Genomic DNA, 21,218 nt, shown 5'->3' on the forward strand with positions numbered 1-21,218 from the left:
TCGTCAAAATTGTCAAGGTCTTCGATAGCTAAAGAAACTTCAGCGTACAGTTTATTTAGACTATTGACAGACCTGTACAAAGTCGCGCCAGTCAAAAATCATAAAAAGCGACATTTAAAGTTATGGTAGCCAGAACTAGGTCGTCGATGGTGTACATGTATGTTGACATCGACAGCATTGTCAGGAGCAATCGCCGCCATATTGGATTTTGATCATTTTCTTTCGAAAATAAAATGAATTATAGTAAAGTAAAATCTTCTTTTCGCGGTCGTAATGTGTTAAAATTCGCATACTGCGTAAAATTAAATGTAGGCATATGGTGATATTTTTACTTGTTTTACAGTTTGTGTGAATTTTTTAAAGACTATTTTGCGTACCAGAACAAATACATGTATATCACTACGCATGATTACATTTGTTAGATTTTAAGCGCTTTTATGACTGAATTAAAATTATTAGTAAGGTTATTAGATCTATTTTTGTTAAATGTCACGTTGAAAAAATCAAATGGGATAAATAGAATACTAGGATTAGCGTTGAATACAGAGAAGTTTATGTTGCTCGGCTCGAACACCGAAAGCGCTCGCCAAGGCTCGCGCTTCCGGCGTTCTAAGCCTCGCAACATAAACTTCTCTGTATTCAACGCTAACCTAGTATTCTCTATATTTATCATCGTGATAGCGGACAATGTATGTGGTATATGTATACTCATCAAATTTATAATAGGCGTTCTCTGGAAAATCGAAATAGAGCGAAGCTTCCCGATGTGCGGTATTTTTATCATTTTAAAGACATAAATACGTTGTACATTCGAAGGCTTCCACCCTGGAATAGTCTATGCGGATTGAAGAAACCAACAGGTTTACACATAGCATGCCTTACCTGAGTACCTTTGTCAACTTCTTCTCATTTAGATAAAACTATAAATAAACAAATTGTTCTTTTAATTTCTATCGCAATGATATATAATCAAATAAGCAATTTGAAGGCAATAACTAAGAAGCAAATTATGGTATTGTTTGTTAAGCTGAGAATCAGACCCGTTGTCCGTTTTCGAACTCGTCATTTTTGTTAGCCCTGGTGCATGCGAAAAATCTTACAAAGAACTTTTTAACCCTCGTGAATCTTCGCGACGCCTCCTTTTTACCCACTGCGGGAGGAACCAGATTGCCAGACTCCGCCATGTCTTCTGATTCTAGCTCAACTTCTGCAAATGCATCTTGAGAAACTCGTTTCGGTTTAGTCCGCTTGATTTTCGATTTATCGTTTGTTTTAGATGAACGTCTGCTTGAACCGGTTTCTTCGTCTAGAACAATCTCATCTTCAGCTAAAGCGGGCATGGCATTCAATTTATATGTACTGATTTCCCGCTTAAAATTTTCCGAGCTGGTTCCGCTATGCATGCGAACTGGTTCCATGGAGTTTGACGATGTATTCCGTACTAGTCCGAGTGGCGTCTCGATAGATGGCGTTCTCGGTAAACTCCCGGAGCTTCTAATTGCGGTCGCGTGTAGACTGGATGTCCGCTCGTTTGGTCGAGAAATGTCGATATTTCGGATGGCATTGGCAGACGGAGCGCGTGTGGGTCGTTTGTTGCTAAGGTTCTTTGCATTGGTGTTGATGTCATCAACTGCAATTGATTTTGTTAATAAATGTATTGCGTTAAAAAATATGATACGTGCGTTTTGAATTGATTAGTTGTGTTTAATTTTAAGCCAAAGCTAATGCTGAAAATTACATCCGCATCCGAAAATTAGATGCACTTAACCTATTTATGCCTAGCGTCTAGAAAACGGCATAATGCGGCGTCTCATCAGGGTCTACGCTGTTTGCTTAAAGGAATTTCGGTAAGAAATATTCTAAATATAGAAATAAATATACTAGACATCCCTAATTTTGGGGAAGAAAAAGTTATCCAATTTAGAAGGATGGGAGAGTCCACTAGGCATAAATAGATTAAGTACAGATATGTATTGTTTAAACAGTGGATTTATTACGCGAGAGCGACAAATATACGCGCCGATAGTACTTGGTAACATTTGCTGCTAACACGGAAAATGACAAAGGTCACACTCCAGAATGATTAGACAGATATAAGTCACCATACTTCATGACATTGTTAAAATATTGATGCAAACAAGTAAATTGATTAATTGCGCCGCTTTTAATAGGTTTAAAAAATCGTATTTCCGTACATGCAAGAAATCAATCATCTAACACAACGAGCAACCGTTCCAAGGTCCGCATTTCGTATCTCAATATCTAGCATACATAAAAATCGTCATCAAAGAGCGATATATGCCATTTAAATAATCTCATAAAGAAGAAAGTATATTGCCCGCTTGTTATCTTCGACTGCGTTACTGGAGGCTGACTATTTCAAATTCCTTTAATTTAATAAACAACCTGGAATCTTTAGAACAAAATAAAACAATACTAAAATACATACACATTCGACAACTAATTAATGCGGCTTGGTGGAAGAGAGCGTCCGTTTACTAACAAAACGGATACAAATGCATGTGCGGAAATTCGAAAAGCTCCTGAAAATATTCGTGTGTAGGTTACCGATATATATCAACGCATCCAAGTGCATAAGGTACGGCACAGGAAACTTAGGGTATATCAAAGGTAACTCATGCTGTTCACACAATATTCAATGAGTCGCACGGTATTCTCATGGAATTGCGCGGGATACTTTTGGCATAAAGCGGGATAATTATTGTACATCGCGTGGCTCTGATAATATGTTACGGCATACTCATTGCATAGCGCGGTATACTTGCATGTATGTCCAGGGATACTCGTGGTATTGCGGAGAATACTTATTGTATGGCATGAGATAATTGTTCAGCGCGGGATACTCCTGGAATTGCGCGGCAAACTCTAAGGCGGGATACTTATGGTATGTCTTGGGATATTCGTGGTATTGCACGGGTCATTCGCGTTTTTCCAAGGCTACCCATGGTTGTGCGCGGGCTACACATGGTATGATACGTAATAATCATGGTATGCAGCGAATTACTCATGATAATGTGCAAGTGCAAGTATTATAATACCCATATTATTTCGCGGAGTACTCGTGATATGGCGCTGGATTTTCGGTGAACGGAGCGGAATATTTATCGTATGGCACATAATTCTCATAGTATGGGACGGAAACTCAAAGTATAGTACTGTTTACTCGGGTATGGCTTCGAATACTCATGGTATGGTACAGAATACTCGGGCGAGATGATTATGGTGTGGCGCGGGGTACATGGTGTATGGTTTGGAAACTTATGGATGGCGAAGTATACTCGTGGTATTGCGGAATGCTACAGGTTTTACTCGAGAAAATAATGGTCTTCGTGCGGGAAACCGATATTATACTTACGCATTTCCTGTCTGTAAGGATGGGGAGTGAGCAAGAAAAAGGACGGCTTTACTGCGTGAATCAACACATCCTCCATGACGACTTGTTCCGTACACGGTAAAGGCTGCACATTCAAACTAGAACATAGTTTTCTTTTATTGTTAATGTCAAAAAAATTGTAATATTCTCAGAAAAAAATATCATGAGACAACAAAGAAATGTTTGTAACACAGTTATTCCCTTTTAGTTCATATACAAGGTTTAAACTAAGCCGTGTATAACCTCAAATGTTTATCAAAGTAATTGTAGATCGGACAACCACTGTTAGACTTAGACGTTGAAAACAAAGTGCTCTACAGACTGAAAGTAGGACACGATTTTGCACCGCATTGGTCTACACTTGGAGACTTTTCTAACGCAACACTTTTCAAACTTGGATATCTCCGTTATGAGTCAAGATTTTGATTAATTTTTTTAGATGTGATCATTTGACTGCATTATGTGCAAGTTCACGATATAATCATTCATCCATGACGATAGAACGCTTTTGCACGTAGGGTAGGTACGGCTTAATCTTTGTGTAAGTGGGAATGGTGAAACGCGATATAATTCTAATATTATTTCAATTTTATCATTAATGGTGGGATTTACACCAGGTAAACATACAATGAATTCAAAAAACAATATACCTTGTATGAATAGTTATGAGAGTAACATCGCAATGAACATGTTGACCCACATGCTTAAACGTCCGATCGTCACAGATGAACGAATGTATCGCGAGATTGCACCGAATGATGTCAAATGATCACATGTACAATTTTAAATAAAAGCCTTTACTCATAACCGAGATTTAATATAATAATAAGTGTTGCTTCAGAAAAGTCTAACTCTGCGTGAATTAGGACAGACCCTTGTGGATGAGTGGCGAAACAACCCGCAATGTTTTACCGTTAATTACGAGACTTCAATTAGAAAGGGATGTGTTAGAGTGTTAGAATCATGAGGGAACATACAAGCTATTAGCCACTCGAATTTGTGATATTTGTGACTTTTCACATTGTTATTATTAAACGTAGTACGATTTTGAGAATTTGACTATTGGAGTGATGTTTTTAATTTGCTATCTATTTTTTTTCAATTTCAAATAAATTCACATGAATTATCAGATATATTATTCTTGGTCTAAATTACAATAAAATCCGTTTAAAAATAAAGAAGCTATATTGATTTGAATACGTGTTGTTTTTAAAAAAAAGTGTCTAAGTGTATGATACAAATAATACCACCAAACTGAATGACTTAAGATAATCATATAAGCAAACAATAAAATCGATAGTATCATTAAACTTAACATGCGTGGAGGGACATGAGTAGGCAGAAATCGTATTAGTGAAGTAATCAAAGTAATTTATTTTTTAAAGATATAAATACATGGCTATAACAAAATTAAGTTTGCCTTGCTTCATCGATGTCGACATCATCAGTTGTAAACGGCACGAAAAGATTTTTTTATTTTTTTTTTAGTTTCCGTAAACCGCAAATAGGCAAATAAACACAAACAAAAATCACCGTACTTCGACTCTACTTGGTTATCCTATGACAATAAGCATATGATAACATTAGAAATGCATTGTGTATGTAACTTTTAGACCTACTAGTTGCCATAGAGGATTTCATGACACGGTTTTATCGAATAAAGTGGACACAGTGTACGGAACAATCCATAATAATGTCCATATAATGCATAATTATAAGCGTTGATATAACTACAATTGTTGCAAACATACCTGGTGTTTTTTACTATTTCAATAACGTAATGCAAATTCTGTTCTAGATTGCTAAAGGTGTAGATCTTATTGAAGCTAGATGACGCTATCTCTTTGACGACGATTATAGTCGGGCATCGCACCAGCAACGTCACTGCATGATTAACGTCATTTTTACTAATATACATTATGAACACGTCGTTTCTTAAATTACTTTTTAAATTGCGCTAGACTTTGGAAATCCCCATAAATGACTTAATGCATTTTTTGGAACAAAACCATTGTCAAATGACAACAGGTCTTAAGTTTTGAAGACTCAGGCTGGATAAGGGTGTGTCATTTTTAAGCGCGGCTTATTTCATTTATACTCATCCACTATTGGAAGCTTCATTCAAGTAAGTCATTGAGTCGCGTTCTGAGAAAACTGGGCATAATGCATGTGCGTAAAGTGTCATCCCAGATAGGCCTGTGCAGTCCGCACATGCTAATCAGGGACGACACTTTCCGTTTTTATGTTATTTTTAGTTCCAAGGAAGTCTGCGGACGGCACAGGCTAATATGGGAAGACACTTTACGTAAATGCATTAAGCCCAGTTTTCTCAGAACAAGGCTCAATAAAGGTTGATACGGTGCAAGAATTTTAAAAGGATTACCGGTATACATTAGTCGAATTTGTATCAGAAACTGAGTTTTTACCAAAAAATAGCTTTAAACCTGATCACAAAAAGTTTGGAAACCCCCGTCTATACCGTAGGAACAAACAAACCTAATCCATGATATCCACAAATGGCAGTTTGATTCAAATGATAAAGATTACCGGTAATTAGATAGTTTAAGACTAAAATATTGCAGCTTAGTAACCAGAGTTTGTCAAAATCTAACCCATTACGAATGAAATCTATTTCCGGATACGTCTATTATTTTCAATTTGCAATAGGCTGCAATAATGTTGTTGATGACCTGGTGTGGAAGGTCACTGAATTTATTTATTTATGTTTCACTATTCGCCGTATACCGTATATTTAGATTTGTTAAATTTATTTATCATGCAGTGGCGTAGCTGTTCTTTTTATTTGCAGCTTGGACGGCGTTTTAATTATAGATTTTTAACGAACGGAGAACCACGATGAACTTATCAGCTGTCTGATTGATAATATAACACAATATTAAAAAAATAAAAATAAAACCATGGAACTTTTTATCCAAAATAGGACACAAACACCCTGTCAAACCACAGTAGCATGAGTGGTTAATGAAAGATAGTTTTGATAGGCGTTTTTAGGTTTAGGTGTCAATAATACTCGCAATGGGAGTTAGACAGTATAGACAGACAGACAGACAGACAGACAGACAGACAGACAGACAGACAGACAGACAGACAGACAGACAGACAGACAGACAGACAGACAGACAGACAGACAGACAGACAGACAGACAGACAGACAGACAGACAGACAGACAGACAGACAGACAGATTATCCCATTGGTGTTTAAAGGCTTTGGCAGGTACAGACACTTCATGTTTTCCAAGATAATGCCATGCAATGAAATTGTTAAAATAATACTCGAATTCCTGATCAATCAGTTCCCTTTCGTATTTTAGTCACAGCTTAGTGTAGGGTAAACTTTTCAAGGCATCGCTATTAATCGATTAAAAATAATAGAATTAAGAAAAATACCATTTGGTTTAACAATACACATCAATTATAACTATTTATCTTTCTATTTGCTATTTATGTACAATATATTAAATATATTAAATATAGCAGATAGTAATTACTTATTGACATAAATAACTTTAACAACCGGTTGCCAATACGTATTCAAGGGAGCGTTTCCTGGTCGTCCTTCGGCCATTTGTGTGCTTCGAAAATAAGAAAGTGAGTGTGTCTGTCATGTTTCTTGTTTACAGAATCGGTAAAGACTGACAATCACGATTAAAACATAGTTGTTAACCTGCCATTACTTTTTTAATTCATAAATCACCAACTCTTTTTTTATCTAGTAAAAGCGATTGATCTCTGTACATCCGATTAGTGGGTGGGGTTAGCATAATTCAAATCACGTTCGCAAAATAGTTGAGTTTAAGCGAATGTTTCGCTTTCCCTCGCAGGCTTATTGAACAATTTTACAGCTATTATGATTTCATTATAGATTACGTTAAAATCATAAGTTATTTTGTGTTCCATCATTTAGTCTTATCATTAATGAAATGACAATTTTGACCTTTTTAATTATCATGGACGTACCATCTTTCAAACCTCTTAATTTTTGACACATCAATTTGACTAAAATATAATATTGAAAATAGTGAAACATATTAATAAGTACTCTATTTGATAAATAACTTGTTTCTACATGGCTGGCAACTTTAATTGCTATGTAAATCCTCTTTTGATAACAAATTTGTTCAAGTTTCCAGCACATCCATATCATGTAAAACTATCAATGCCATTCAAACAAGAGTACCTGCTTTCGAACCCTTCAGTGTACAACATTAAAAATAAATAAGTCACATGTGTTGACCATGGTCACATGACTTATTGCAGCAGCCAAAATGTGTAAATTGTCAAGCAAAGTTGAGAAAAAAAATTAGACCATGTTTTTATAGTTTTTTTAAGGAAAATCCTTATATATGTTAAAAGCATTAAGAAATACAATGAGTTTTACGTGTTTTATGATTAATCTATTAATTTTTTTATTCTTCCTGTTTTTGACGCATTTTCGTCGATTTGCTGCTATGCTCGAGTTGTTGTAATCAAATTACTTATACACAAAAACCGGTGACGTAGTGCGAATGCGCGCATGTTCATAAAATGTAAACAAATGAAGGGTTCGAGAAGAGGTACTTCAAGGATAATGCCCCCAAAAAGTGGAAGGCATTTAGGATTACGCTTGGCGGTTGGTCTGTACATACATACGTCGCAACATCTCTAATCCTTTGTTTTTAACCATTCTAAGTTCTGGGTACATCTAGCTAAAGAAACTTCAGCGTACAGCAGGGCTTTTTTTCCTTCTTTGGGACACGCCGAAAAAGGGCCCTTTCCCCTCGGATTTTTTTTCCCCCTCAAAAGGTAAATTTTCCCCCATTTTTTTTTTTTTTTAACTTTAAATACATAAGTTAACCTGATCCAGTGTAGAAAATATAACATATTGCATCATTAAATTATCTGTTGCCTTGAATTTGTTTTAAAAACAGTAAAATATGTTTAATTTATTTTCCTTATTTTCCCCAAAATCCGGCGTTTTTGCATGATTTTTTTCCCCAAAATCCAGCATTTCGCGCAATTATTTTTCCCCTCATAAAAGGTCAAGCCCTTTCCCAAAAATAAGATAAACAAGGGACAAAATTGTCACAAAACCAGGTTTTCATTGTGAAAAAAAAATCTGATAAAGGGAGAAAACTCAAACTGAACTTTTGAAATGAACAAAAAAAAATAACCCCCTTTGTAAGTTTGTTTTTAAAAAAAATCTATTTTTAGTCGTGGCGACCTTGACATTGGAGATATTGACGTGATTCTTTCGTGTGACACACCGTCCCATGATGGTGAACAAATGTGCCAAATGATTTTAAAATCTCACAATGAATGACATAGTTATGGGCAGGACAAGCTCATTTATGGCCATTTTTGACCTTTGAACTCAAAGTTTGACCTTGACCTTGGAGATATCAACGTAATTATTTCGCGCGACACACTGTCCAATGATGGTGAACAAATGTGCCAAATGATTTTAAAATCTGACAATGAACGACATAGTTATGGCCAGGACAAGCTTGTTCCGCCAGCCCGCCCGCATTCGCCAATCTAATAACCAGTTTTTTCCTTCGGAAAACCTGGTTAAAAATCCTGGCGTACAGTATTATTGACAGACCTGTATGCTGAAGCGAACCCCATATCAAAAGTCAACCAGAGTCATAACATATTTATGTCACGCTATAAATCAAAGACAGTTCATTTTCTTGGATACATTTCTACATACATTGGTAAATGAATATAAATTACTGCATCGGGGCATATTTTAAGGTTCAAATGTTTTAAATTCATCATACAATAGATGAAAATAACTCTTTATCAGCCTGAAATTCACAATTTTGACCTCATTGTCGATTTGTCATGTGACAAGTTTTCATTTGGATACTTTCCGATCGACCTTGACATTTTTTGCTGAAATTGTAAACATTACTTTCGTTTTCGGAAATCTATTATTTGTGATTAACAACTTACGTCTGGTGGATTAAAAGACTGATTTCAAAGTGAATCAGGTAATTTTAAATAATTTTAACTTCAAGTTTGTATTTACGCTACAATTTGTTTACAAAACAAGCAAGAATAATTTAAAATACAGGGAAATGTCATTCTGAATTTGAAAACACTTGAGCACATGGTATGTTACTAATAATAGAAATAACGTCATATGACCGTGAAATCTCGGGAGATTCTCATTTCAAGAATGTCTGTCATATTGCTGTTTTTCTCGATATGTAGGAGCAGAAAAGATAAATTTCAAATGTTTAATATAGTATTTTGTGAAAGAATAGATCAGTTAAATGTGAAAATTGTCAATATTTCCGATCAAGTGGTTGATTGTGGCAAATAGCTGCATTTATAAGCTGTATTGGACCGGTCTTTGTTAACTGTCAATTTTTCGGGAATTTCTGGTTGACTTTCCTAATGGGGTTGGTCCATAACTTTAAAGTTGCGCCAGTCAAAAATCATAAAAAGCGGCATTTAAAGTTATGGTAGCCAGAACTAGGGTAGATCTTGCTCAATGTTTACATTTAGAAATCTATGCACAATTTAAAAATAATTTTCAAGTCCCGAACTTTTTAATCAACCGAAATTTTGAGGCAAATTTCCCCATCTTATAATCAAAGAAAGTTTGGTAGGCCAAATTCAGATCTGGGTCATGCGCATGGAAAAAAAGGCCATCGGGTAAAATGGTTGTTAAAAAACTGTTACCACATCAGAGGCCGCATTTATGGCTCAATTTTGATAAAACTTGGTCAGAAAGTATATCTTAACAATATCTAGGCCAGTGCTTTCCACAGCATTTTTTCAGAAGCCCCGGCGCCGTTAGAGGTGGGTTTGGGAGGGCAGCCTTGGCCCATCCATACTTAAATGTTTTTTAGACATTTATTTTGGATGATATTCGGTGCGTTATGACTATTTAAAAAAACGCCAATCTAGTAAGTCATTCATTACATCATTTTTTTTAAACCCTGTTAGGTATAGTAACACATAATCGCATCTTTTTAGATTCCCTAATATGTAGATACATGATCAACTCTGGCTATAATCTCTTTTAAACCACAGGCCTTGGTTGTCAGTGATGTCTGACATGGTCATAATTGACTGTGAGACCCTCCCCACCCCCCCACCCCCAAGTTGGAGTGGACTATTTTCAAGGGAAGTAATAACCTTTAAAGGGATATGATTTCTATACCTGCCAAATGATAAATAGAAATTTTATTTCAAAGCGGCGCAGTAGGGGGCATTGTGTTTCTGACAAACACATCTCTTGTTATTCTTGCATTACAGAATGTTATCACGCATCCCAGCAAAGGCTGTGGTCCACATTAACACAAGGGCCCTATCCCAGAGTGCCCCTCGTTTGACCACAGCTGTCACCAGGGTTGACGCCCTAGTTGAGAAGTCCACAAGTCAGCCGGACAGCTCCAAGATTTCTCAGGCTATTAAAGATTTATGGTACCCTCAAATAGGTATGAACACAAATGAGCCATGCTTTGTGAAAACTTGTTTGAATGCATATGCGTAAAGTGTCATCTGAGATTAGTCAGAGAAGACACTTTCTGCCTAAACTTGATTTTAGCTAAGAATAGACTTACTTTAAACCAAAATACCATAAAAGCAGAAAGTGTCATCCCTGATTAGCCCTTGCAGACACTTAACTCACATGCATTGAGCCCTGTTTTCACAGAGCGAGGCTCAGTCCTTATGCTTGTTTGTGATTTTGAAGATCAGGCTCCACAACTGTGGTATGAAAGTTTAAATCTTCAACTAAGACATCACTTAAAAGTAATATACATTGAGAACAGACACGGCGAAAGACCGTCGGCCATTGCCGACAAACAATTAACAAGGCCGACGGTGAAATGCAAGATCGTTGGACCCGCTTATGGTGAGCTTTTGTGATCACCTTTTGTCCGTCGTCTGTCATCCGTCGTGCGTCGTCAACATTTGCCTTGTTAACATTTTAGAGGCCACATTTATTTTATGATATCTTGGACAATTTCCAAAATGGTTCTGGTTGGTAAAAAAAACCTGGCCGCCAGGGGGTGGGTCATTTTTCCTTAAATGGCTATAGAAAAACCTTGTTAACACTCTAGAGGCCACATTTATGGTCTGGTCATCATGAAACTTGGTTGGTCATCATGAAACTTGGTCAGAAGATTTGTCCTAATGATATCTTGGACAGTTCGAAAATGGTTCCAGTTGGTTGAACAACATGGCTGCCAGGGGGCGGGCATTTTTCCTTATATGGCTATATATGTCCATAAAGTAAAACCTTGTTAACACTCTAAAGGCCACATTTATAGTTAGATCTTAATGAAACTTGGTCAGAAGATTTGTCCCAACGATATCTTGGACGAGTATGAAAATGGTTCAGGTTGGCTGAAAAACATGGCCGCCAGGGGTTTGGGCATTTTTTCTTATATGGCTAAAGTAAAAACTTGTTAGCGCTCTTCAAGTAACATTTATAGTCTAATCTTAATAAAACTTGGTCAGAACATTTGTTCTAATGATATCTTGAATAAGTAGGAAAATGGATATGGTCAGTTGAAAAACATGACCACCAGGGGTCGGGGCTTTTTTCCTTAGATGGCTATAGTAAAACCTTGTTAACACTCTTGAGGCCACATTTATTGTCTGATCATTATGAAACTTGATCAGCAGATTTGTCCCAATGATATCTTGGACGAGTTTGAAAATGGTTAATGTTGGTTGAAAAACATGGCGCCAGGGGCAGAGCATTTTCCTTTAATGGCTTGAGTAAAAACTTGTTAACACTCTAAAAGTCACATTTACTGTCAAATCTTCATGAAACTTGGTCAGAACATTTATTTAATGATATCTTGAATGAGTTTGAATATGGTTTCAGTCTGTTGCAAAACATCACCACCAGGGGGCGGGGAATTTATCCTAATATGGCTTTAGTAAAACCTTGTTAGCACTCTAAATGTTACATTTAGAGTTCACACTTTATGAAACTTGGTCAGAACATTTTTTCTAATGATATCTTGGGCTGCACAAAACAGGTAAGTTCCTCTGTATCTCAGGTGAGTGACTTTGGACCTTTCAGGCCCTCTTGTAATATATAATACAATTGCAAAATTTCTGGCTACAATTTTATCGTGGAGGAGTTCACTGTAGTGTTAGATGTAAAGAAGCCATCAAACTGTCACAAAACTCCAGAATTTCATGACTGATAGTGATATTGATACACCCCAGGTGTAACAGTTGCACTTACCTGTTCAATTGTCTGCCTCTAAAGTTGTTCATTCTATTCTGGTGACATTATGTGACTATATAAAACAATTGACAAATGTACACAACTAAGTCTATATAATGTAAACATCACCAGAACTGTTATCTAGCGGTGAGCCATCCATTTGAATACTTTGTATTTCTCATTGTTTTTCTAAATAAGGCGCCATTTTATCTCATTGTTATGACATGTGGCAAATGATGTCATGTATCGTTCTAATTTCTTGGTCATTATTTTTGGTCAGTCACGTCACTGACCAATTTTGGTCACTGGTGCCCAGAATTCTGGTCATTAATGACCAGAATCTTGGTCACTGCCCAGAATCTTGGTCACTGACCAATTTTGGTCATCGGTATTGAACAATAAGTAAAAAAACTCGACAGTTGAGCAAAAGTCAAGATCTAGAATAGATGTAATTTTTGTCGAGAGACAGTCATTCATTTTTCTAAGTAAATACCTTTAAGTCATAATCACATACGTTTTATAGTAATAATCCATTGATATGAAGATTGTTTACATGAAGTAACACTGCTTTTGGAAATGTTTTTAACACTTTTATTGCATTATTTACATAAATTCTGAAAAAACGCAGAACTGTCTGAATGTGCGTCACATGTGTAAATACGTGTAAACACTACCCTAGTATAATTACCGGGAAGCTGGCGATTAGGAATAACTTACATTGTGTCACTCTCTAAAGTGTTGTTTATTGCGATTATTGTCTTCGCACGAATAAATTATTATTTGAACGTTTATTTTCGGCTTGTGTCATATTTCAAAACGGATGGAACAAGCGTAACACTATATTAACAGCTATTTGAAAGCTATAAGTAATCAAGTATTTTAAACGGTATACCTCAAAGCAGAGGTACGTAACAATATGGTGTTATTCATGCCTGAATAATTAACCACTTGCATCTTAAGTGCATTGTGGTTATGTTACAGGAAAATTGTAAAGTAAAATCATATAATAAATAAATGGGAAGACAAATTTTGCATTGAGTTGTTTGAATAATATTAAAAGAAATTTACCATGGACAAGTTGCGGTACATAGTATGTTTACTAAGTGCTCTGATACAGAGACCTATACAAACAAATATAGGTCCCTGTCTAATACTAGACTTATAACAGGCAATCCCAATTGCTTGGATGAAACTTGTTCTACAGTTTCTAAAAGGCTACAAATAAATCCATCATGCGAAAATGTTGGCCTCAGAAATGTTTGAACCAGGGGTAGCCCTGAGTCTGGTAAACAAGCATATCCAGAAAAAAGTATATGTGGGTTAACTGACTGCCATGATATAACTGAACAACTGGTTAAAACAAATTACTGTTTGAAAACAAATTTATAATAAACTTGCTTGGTTTGTTGTTTGAAGGCAACCGTGACATCGTCGGACCAAGTATATGGACGAGTCACGACTACCACGACACCCCTGACCAGCCGTACCCGGCAGTGAGGTTTGCAGAAAATACCAGCGAGGTCCTGGCTCTCAGGGCGAAAGAGAAGGGGGACTGGAATAGCCTTACCATGGAGGAGAAGAAACAATGTGAGTAGAGATAACAGCTAACGACCAATGACATTTGAGCCTCACTTGTGGAAAATGGGGGCTTTATGCCTGTGCCTAAAGTGTAGTATTAGATTAGCCTGTGCAGTCCATTCCATGTGAATTTCCTGCGCGATATTCGAACATTTACGACCAATACAACCAAGCAAGAGATTGGCTTCAGGCAGCTCATGAGAACTTCATGCTTCCAACGCTGCCAGAAGCCAATCTTGTGCTTGCTCATAAATGTTCGGATATTGTCGCGGGAAATTTACATGGAATATATTGTCACAAAAAAAAAACATCTCGTGAATATACGTTACCAGACCACATCTATTGTTGAAATTATGGCTATTGCTACAAGGAACACTTATTTTTTATGGATTAACTATATTTAACCAAGTTTTCTGGGGAAAAAGAACTGGTTATTAGATTGGCGAATGTCGGCGGGCGGGCGGAACAAGCTTGTCCGGGCCATGACTATGTCATTCATTGTGAGATTTTAAAATCATTTGGCACATTTGTTCACCATCATTGGACGGTGTGCCACGTGAAAGAATTACGTCGATATCTCCAAGGTCACACTGAGTTCAAAGGTCAAAAATGGCCATAAATGAGCTTGTCCGGGCCATAACTATGTAATTCATTGTGAGATTTTAAAATCATTTGGCACATTTGTTCAATATCATTGGACGGTGTGTCATGCAAAGAAAAATGTTGATATCTGCAACATCAAGGTCACACTTTGAGTTCAAAGATCAAAACGGCCATAAATGATCTTGTCCGAGCCATAACTATGTCATATATTGTGATATTTTTAAATTGCTCTGTACATTTGTTCACAATCATTGGATGGTGTGTCATGCGGAAGAATTACGTCAATATCTCCAAGGTCAAGGTCACACTTTGAGTTCTAAGGTAAAAAATGGCCATAAATGTGCTTGTCCGAGCCATAACTATGTCATTTATTGTGAGATTTTAAAGTGACACTGTACATTAATTTTGTTCACAGTAATTGGACGGTGTGTCATGCGAATATATTCAAGGGTTCAAAGGTCAAAATGGCCATAAATGATAATGGAATTATAATTCTTAAAAATTGCCATAAATTAGCTTTTCTTGTTTTGTGAAGACAGCATGCAAAATATTCTATGTCAATGCTGCATGTGGGGGTATACGTCACATCTGTGACAAAGCTCTCTAGTTCTAAATATACTTTTTTGAAAACCTGGTTTTGTGACAATTTTTTTCTTGTTTACAAAATTTTTTAACGTAATATTTGTTGATTTTGAGTAATTTTGGGGCTTTACAGATTCGCATCATTGAATCCTTGCCTTTGGTTATTTTATTGGTGTAAAGTCGTCTATGTGTTAGACTTTGCTACCTGTCAGGAAGGTTCAGTGCGGCTAATAATATTGGCGAGTTTTTTTTGGCCAAGTTGGACAAAGTACTGGCAGTGCGTCCATTGAGAAGAATTAGCATTAACAACTCTGAAATAATTGGAATATTTCATGTTGTGAAATATTCATATTTGGAAGCATTGGTCTTTATATTTGCTTGCTAGTTGATTGCTTGAAGTTGAAACCCATTTAAATATTCTTAGATATGTTCATTTGTATTGCTCATTTTATATGTTTAAGTACAAAAAATGCAGGTTTGTAACTACATGTAACTTGAGGCAATGTTTCTTTAGGGATATTTAGGCGGCAATCAGGAATTTTGATTAATTGGAAAAGTACATTTTACACATACTTTAATCAAGAATGATAGCAATCGCTGAATATTTTTCATGAATATATTTAAAGTGTGTTTTTGTATATTTGTGAGAAGTTATGAACATTTCTCCTGAATGAACTTGTTCAACATTTGAAACAAGAGTTGTGTTAATTGATTGTTGAGTGAGCACCACGGAAAGAAACACATCATGTGAAAATGGGTCTTATGCAGTATGTGGCAAGCATAGTTCCTTACCAGCTTATGCATTCAGAGTTACCCTGTCCGCAAATAAGACCATGAAACCTTGGGAGACTTTATAGTTGACAGGGTAGCTACAGACAGGACTGCGTACATTCACAGGCTGGTCTTTAGCTATGCTAGCCATATGAGTAATATCCTGTTTGGCATTATGCTGGTCAGAAATACATAGTTATCTGTATTTTTCTCGAAACAAATTTCTATGTACATTTTCAAATTGTACCAGTGTACTTCTATTCTATATATTTTCAGTGTACAGGAATTCCTTCCGCCAGACATTTGCGGAGATGAATGCTCCCACAGGGAGCTACAAGAGGATCTTCATCCATGTGTTTTACATTGTGGGCTTCTCCATTCTCTACCAGCTCTACTTTAGTCTTACTTGTAAGTCAAAGTGATGTTAAGTAGCTCAACTTTAGTCGCACTTGTATGTCAAAGTGTGGTTACGTAGCTATACTTAAGTTGTACTTGTCTTGTAAGTCAAAGTGATATATCGAAGCTCTACTTGAGTCTTACTTGTTAGTCAAGGTGATGTAAAGTAGCTCTTCCTCAGTCTTACTTGTAAAGCAATGTGTGGTAAAATAACTACTTAATTCTTAATTTTAATTCAAAGGGATGTTAAGTAGCTCTACTTAAGTCTTAATTGTATGTCAAAGTGATTTTAAGTAATCTTACTTGTAAGTCAAAGTCACATAAAATAGCTCTACTTAAGGCTTACTTGTAAGTCTAAGTGACGTTAAGTACTGTAAATCCACGAATATAATACGCCCTCGTGTATAATACGCACCCCTGAGTTTGGTAAAAATTTATTGGTAAAAATTGAAAATCCTAGTAAAATACGCAATAAAATATCAGTGTCTGAAATCGGCCATTTCCGAAAAAAATTGTCAATATATTTTTGTGTTGTGAAAATAGCAAATCAATTAGGTGTTGTCAACTATCTGTTTCACAGTAATACCCCAGTATATTGATCGGGATGTGTTATAGTGCTGTTGTCATGACAGTTGCATAATAAATATCTCTTGTCAATTGTTTATATTACCATTGATTGTTACCGATAACACACAGGCCGCTTGCTGACATCCGGGTCAAGCAGTCATAATTGCAAAAGAAAGAAGCAGAGACGCTGTCTTTTGTTTTCACATTTAATTCGATTCGATAATATTCAGGACGATAATAATTATAATAATAATAAAGTAATAAGAAGACAAAATGGTTACATGTACTTCCGTTTTTATAGTTGTCTAGATGAATTACTTTTCCGAAGTGTTACAAACTCGATACTTTAATTAAACTTAAAATACAATTAAACCGCTAGTGTTTTTCATGATCTCTTTAATTAAAATACGCTGCTGTCATTAAGGCTAGTTTGGGAGTAAAAAACAAACTAATTATCACCTTTCAATTTAATTTGGCAATAGGCAGAAAGGTGTAATAGACTCTATTAGCATCATAAAACTAATTATTTAATTACCACTCTTTACTTCAGATATGGTTAATATGCGGTAGAAAGATAAATAGTGGTCAGCTAAGATATATTTATTTACGGTTATTGTCAGGGTTTTTTTTCATTTGCTAATCTCTTTATACGACTTAGCGTTCAGTCGCTATATTGAAGGCAGACGACGATATTAACTCTGTATTCAAAGTAAACAATGTCTGCGCATGAATTACCCAATATTATCCTATTGCTCCTCCCGTTCCCATGTTTCATTTGACAACTTCATTTCATGTGTAAGTGAGTTTTCTTGTTGATTGGCCAGCTACCATGCGCATTTCAATAACAATAAGGTCAAGCGATGTCTCATAATCGGGTACAGACCGGGTTTCGTTTACTGTTCGAATTGCGAACACTTTCATTAAAACAAAGAGACAAATATAGAAAACCAGTCCGATATAAATGGCGGATGTTTTCAATGAAATTTTACTAGATTTTCGCAAATAAGATTTTTATTGAGCCAAATTCTCAATATTTTCGCAAATGGCTCAAATGGCGAACGACAGCGCAAGCCCTGTTCCACCCCTTTGATGTAATGGTGTAGTTCAAAATGGCTGCCGCAAAGCGAATAACAACGATTAAGTTGAAAATATGCACAGGAAAAATTGTGTTCTGCTCTAAACTCGTATATTATAGGCACCCCCTACTTGAAGAAAAAATGGGCAGGTAAAAAAGTGCGTATTATATTCGTGGATTTACGTGGATCAGTAGCTCTTTATTTAGTCTTACTTGTAAGTCAAAGTCATGTACTGTAGCTCTACTTTAGTCTTACTTGTAAGTCAAAGTGACGTAAAATAGCTCTACTTTAGTCTTACTTGTAAGTCTAAGTGACGTAAAATAGCTCTACTTTAGTCTTACTTGTAAGTCAAAGTGACGTTACACAGCTCAACTTTAGTCTTACTTGTAAGTCAAAGTGACGTAAAATAGCTCTACTTTAGTCTTACTTGTAAGTCTAAGTGACGTAAAATAGCTCTACTTTAGTCTTACTTGTAAGTCAAAGTGACGTTACACAGCTCAACTTTAGTCTTACTTGTAAGTCTAAGGGACGTAAAATAGCTCTACTTTAGTCTTACTTGTAAGTCTAAGTGACGTAAAATAGCTCTACTTTAGTCTTACTTGTAAGTCAAAGTGACGTTACACAGCTCAACTTTAGTCTTACTTGTAAGTCTAAGTGACGTAAAATAGCTCTACTTTAGTCTTACTAGTAAGTCTTAGTGACGTAAAATAGCTCTACTTTAGTCTTACTTGTAAGTCTAAGTGACGTAAAATAGCTCTACTTTAGTCTTACTTTTAAGTCAAAGTGTGGTAAAGTAGTTTTTGTTTAGTCTTACTTGTAACTCAAAGTGACGTAAAGTAGCTATTCTGTATTTTTAATTGTTAGTCAAAGTGACGTAAAATAGCTCTATTGAAGTCTTACTTGTAAGTCTAAGTAATTTGAAGTAGCTCTGCTGTAGTCTTACTTGTAAGTCTAAGTGACGTAAAGTAGCTCTTCTTAAGTCTTACTTGTAAGTAAAAGTGATGTAAATATGCATTACTTTAGTCTTACTTTTAAGTCAAAGTGTGGTAAAGTAGTTCTTCTTTAGCCTTACTTGTAAGTCAAAGTTACGTAAAGTAGCTATTCTTTATTCTTAATTGTTAGTCAAAGTGACCTAGAATAGCTCTACTTACATGTGAAAGTCGTACTTGTAAGTTTTAGTAAAGAAAAGTAGCTCTACTTAAGTCTTACTGTTAGTCAAAATTACGTAAAGTAGCTCTACTTGAGTCATACTTGTAAGTCAACATGATGGAAAATAGCTGTACTTAAGTCTTACTTGTAAGTCAAAGTGATGTTCAGATGCCGTACTTTGGTTTAAATTGTAAGTCAAAGAGGTGTTAAGTAAGGCGTACATGTTGAATGCTGTACTTGTTTTTCTGTGCAATTTTCTTGTTGGCTAGCAAAAATGCAAACACTTTTTATTTAAGGATACTTCTAGTGTTTTTTAATGAAAAAAAAACAGCACACAATTTGCCCCTGCACTTAGCCATCAACAAGTCTGCCATGACTGGGATTAAGAGGTTATGGGGGATTTCTGAAATATAGCTCTACCTATTATACTTATTATCCCCCGCCATAGGCGGAGGGATATTGTTTTGGCGTTGTCCGTCCGTCTTTCCTTCTGTCCGTCTGGCACTTTTGTGTCCGGAGCCATATCTTGGAAGTGCTTTAGTATATTTCATTGAAACTTGATGTGAGTATATATATGGATAAGAGGATGATGCATGCCAAATTGCATTGAACACCATCTGTTAATAACGGAGTTATGGCACTTTGTATCTTAAAAAAATGCTTTTTTAGCTGAGTGTCAAATATAACACTTTTGTGTCCAGAAGCATATTGGCGGGGGATATCAATTCAACGAATTTGCTTGTTAATATTTCTTTTTCTTAGTTTAATGACAACCAATATTTCCACAATTATGGAGATTTGCAACATGTCAGACTATTCACCACAAAAGTACATAAATGTATCAGAAAGAAAAACCAGCTAAATTGGGTTATGCACCACCATATCATCCCAATAACCACTCAACCCCATCATATGAGTTGCATTCTGGTAAAACTGTGCATTGTGTCAGCGGGTAGTGTTGGCCAAGACTAGCCTGTGCTTTATTCACATTTGTTAAGCCCAGTTTTCCCAGACTGAGACTCAGTTCATGCCATATTTCAGGTGTCCCACCAAAGGCAAGAGCGTACAGTGAGGAGATTGAGACGGGCCGCATGCAGAGGATGGTCATGATGGGAATGAACCCAGTGGCCGGTCTGGCCTCCAAGTATGACTACGAGAAGAATGAATGGAAGAAATAGACAGCAGGTGCTTAAGGTTTAGGGTGGAATATTTATAAACAACAAAGTGCCCATTGCTGAATTGTTAATGACATTTCATGAAGATCAAACACAAAAGATATGTCAATTGTGGTGTTAATTATTAATATGTAACAAAGTGCCCATTTCTTAATTGTTATGGGCATCAATTGAGAAAGAAAAACTTGAAAAATAAATTAACTGTAAATAAAGAAAACTTTGGTTGCCTGTAACATGGGATGATGTGTTTTTATGTTTCAGAATTTGAATAAATTATTTGAAAATGTTGCATGTGTTAATCTCACTTCGTCATCATATTAAATTCAACAATCTAGATTATGTCTTTAGAATTGTTGTATTCATGTTCTGAAACTTTTTCTGACAATTTCTTTAGCAAGTGAGATTCCTTTCAATTGAAAAACAGTTGTTGGGACAATTTTCCTTATAAATCTATTGTGAACGCTTCAGAACACTATCTGTTCAGTCTAATGCTGCAACTCGGGATTCTGTTCTGCGTACACAACAGGAAAAGAAAGAACCTCAAGCTGCAAAAAACTTGTAAACCCCACCTGAATATGTTCACTGCAATAGAAAATCTAACACATACCCCTGAACAAAGTACCAGACCCTTGGGTGAATCTTTAGACGATGTTTTCAGTGCCCATTAGTCCTTTCAAAAGACTTCAATACATGCAAATATAATGACTTTAGTTGTAATCTTAAA

At 36.0% G+C, this 21,218-nt stretch overlaps 2 protein-coding genes across 2 annotated transcripts; one reads left to right on the forward strand and one right to left on the reverse strand.

Moving 5' to 3' along the window:
- Positions 1–927: 927 nt before the first annotated feature.
- Positions 928–5,286, reverse strand: LOC127844945 (uncharacterized). Its single transcript, XM_052375510.1, has 3 exons — positions 5,146–5,286; positions 3,377–3,492; positions 928–1,630 (listed from the first exon to the last, which is right to left on the reverse strand). Exons 2-3 carry the CDS (start codon positions 3,450–3,452, stop codon positions 1,035–1,037), a joined length of 672 nt encoding a protein of 223 aa, XP_052231470.1. The 5' UTR covers positions 3,453–3,492; positions 5,146–5,286; the 3' UTR covers positions 928–1,034.
- A 1,561-nt stretch (positions 5,287–6,847) lies between these two features.
- Positions 6,848–20,781, forward strand: LOC127844597 (cytochrome c oxidase subunit 4 isoform 1, mitochondrial-like). The gene is made up of 5 exons (XM_052374988.1): positions 6,848–7,004; positions 10,665–10,846; positions 14,014–14,184; positions 16,408–16,539; positions 20,361–20,781. The coding sequence occupies exons 2-5, from the start codon at positions 10,666–10,668 to the stop codon at positions 20,495–20,497; spliced, it is 621 nt and encodes a 206-aa protein (XP_052230948.1). The 5' UTR covers positions 6,848–7,004; position 10,665; the 3' UTR covers positions 20,498–20,781.
- Positions 20,782–21,218: the final 437 nt, after the last annotated feature.

Source organism: Dreissena polymorpha, chromosome 9 (assembly GCF_020536995.1).
Source record: "Dreissena polymorpha isolate Duluth1 chromosome 9, UMN_Dpol_1.0, whole genome shotgun sequence".
In the NCBI taxonomy this organism is placed as follows: domain Eukaryota; kingdom Metazoa; phylum Mollusca; class Bivalvia; order Myida; family Dreissenidae; genus Dreissena; species Dreissena polymorpha.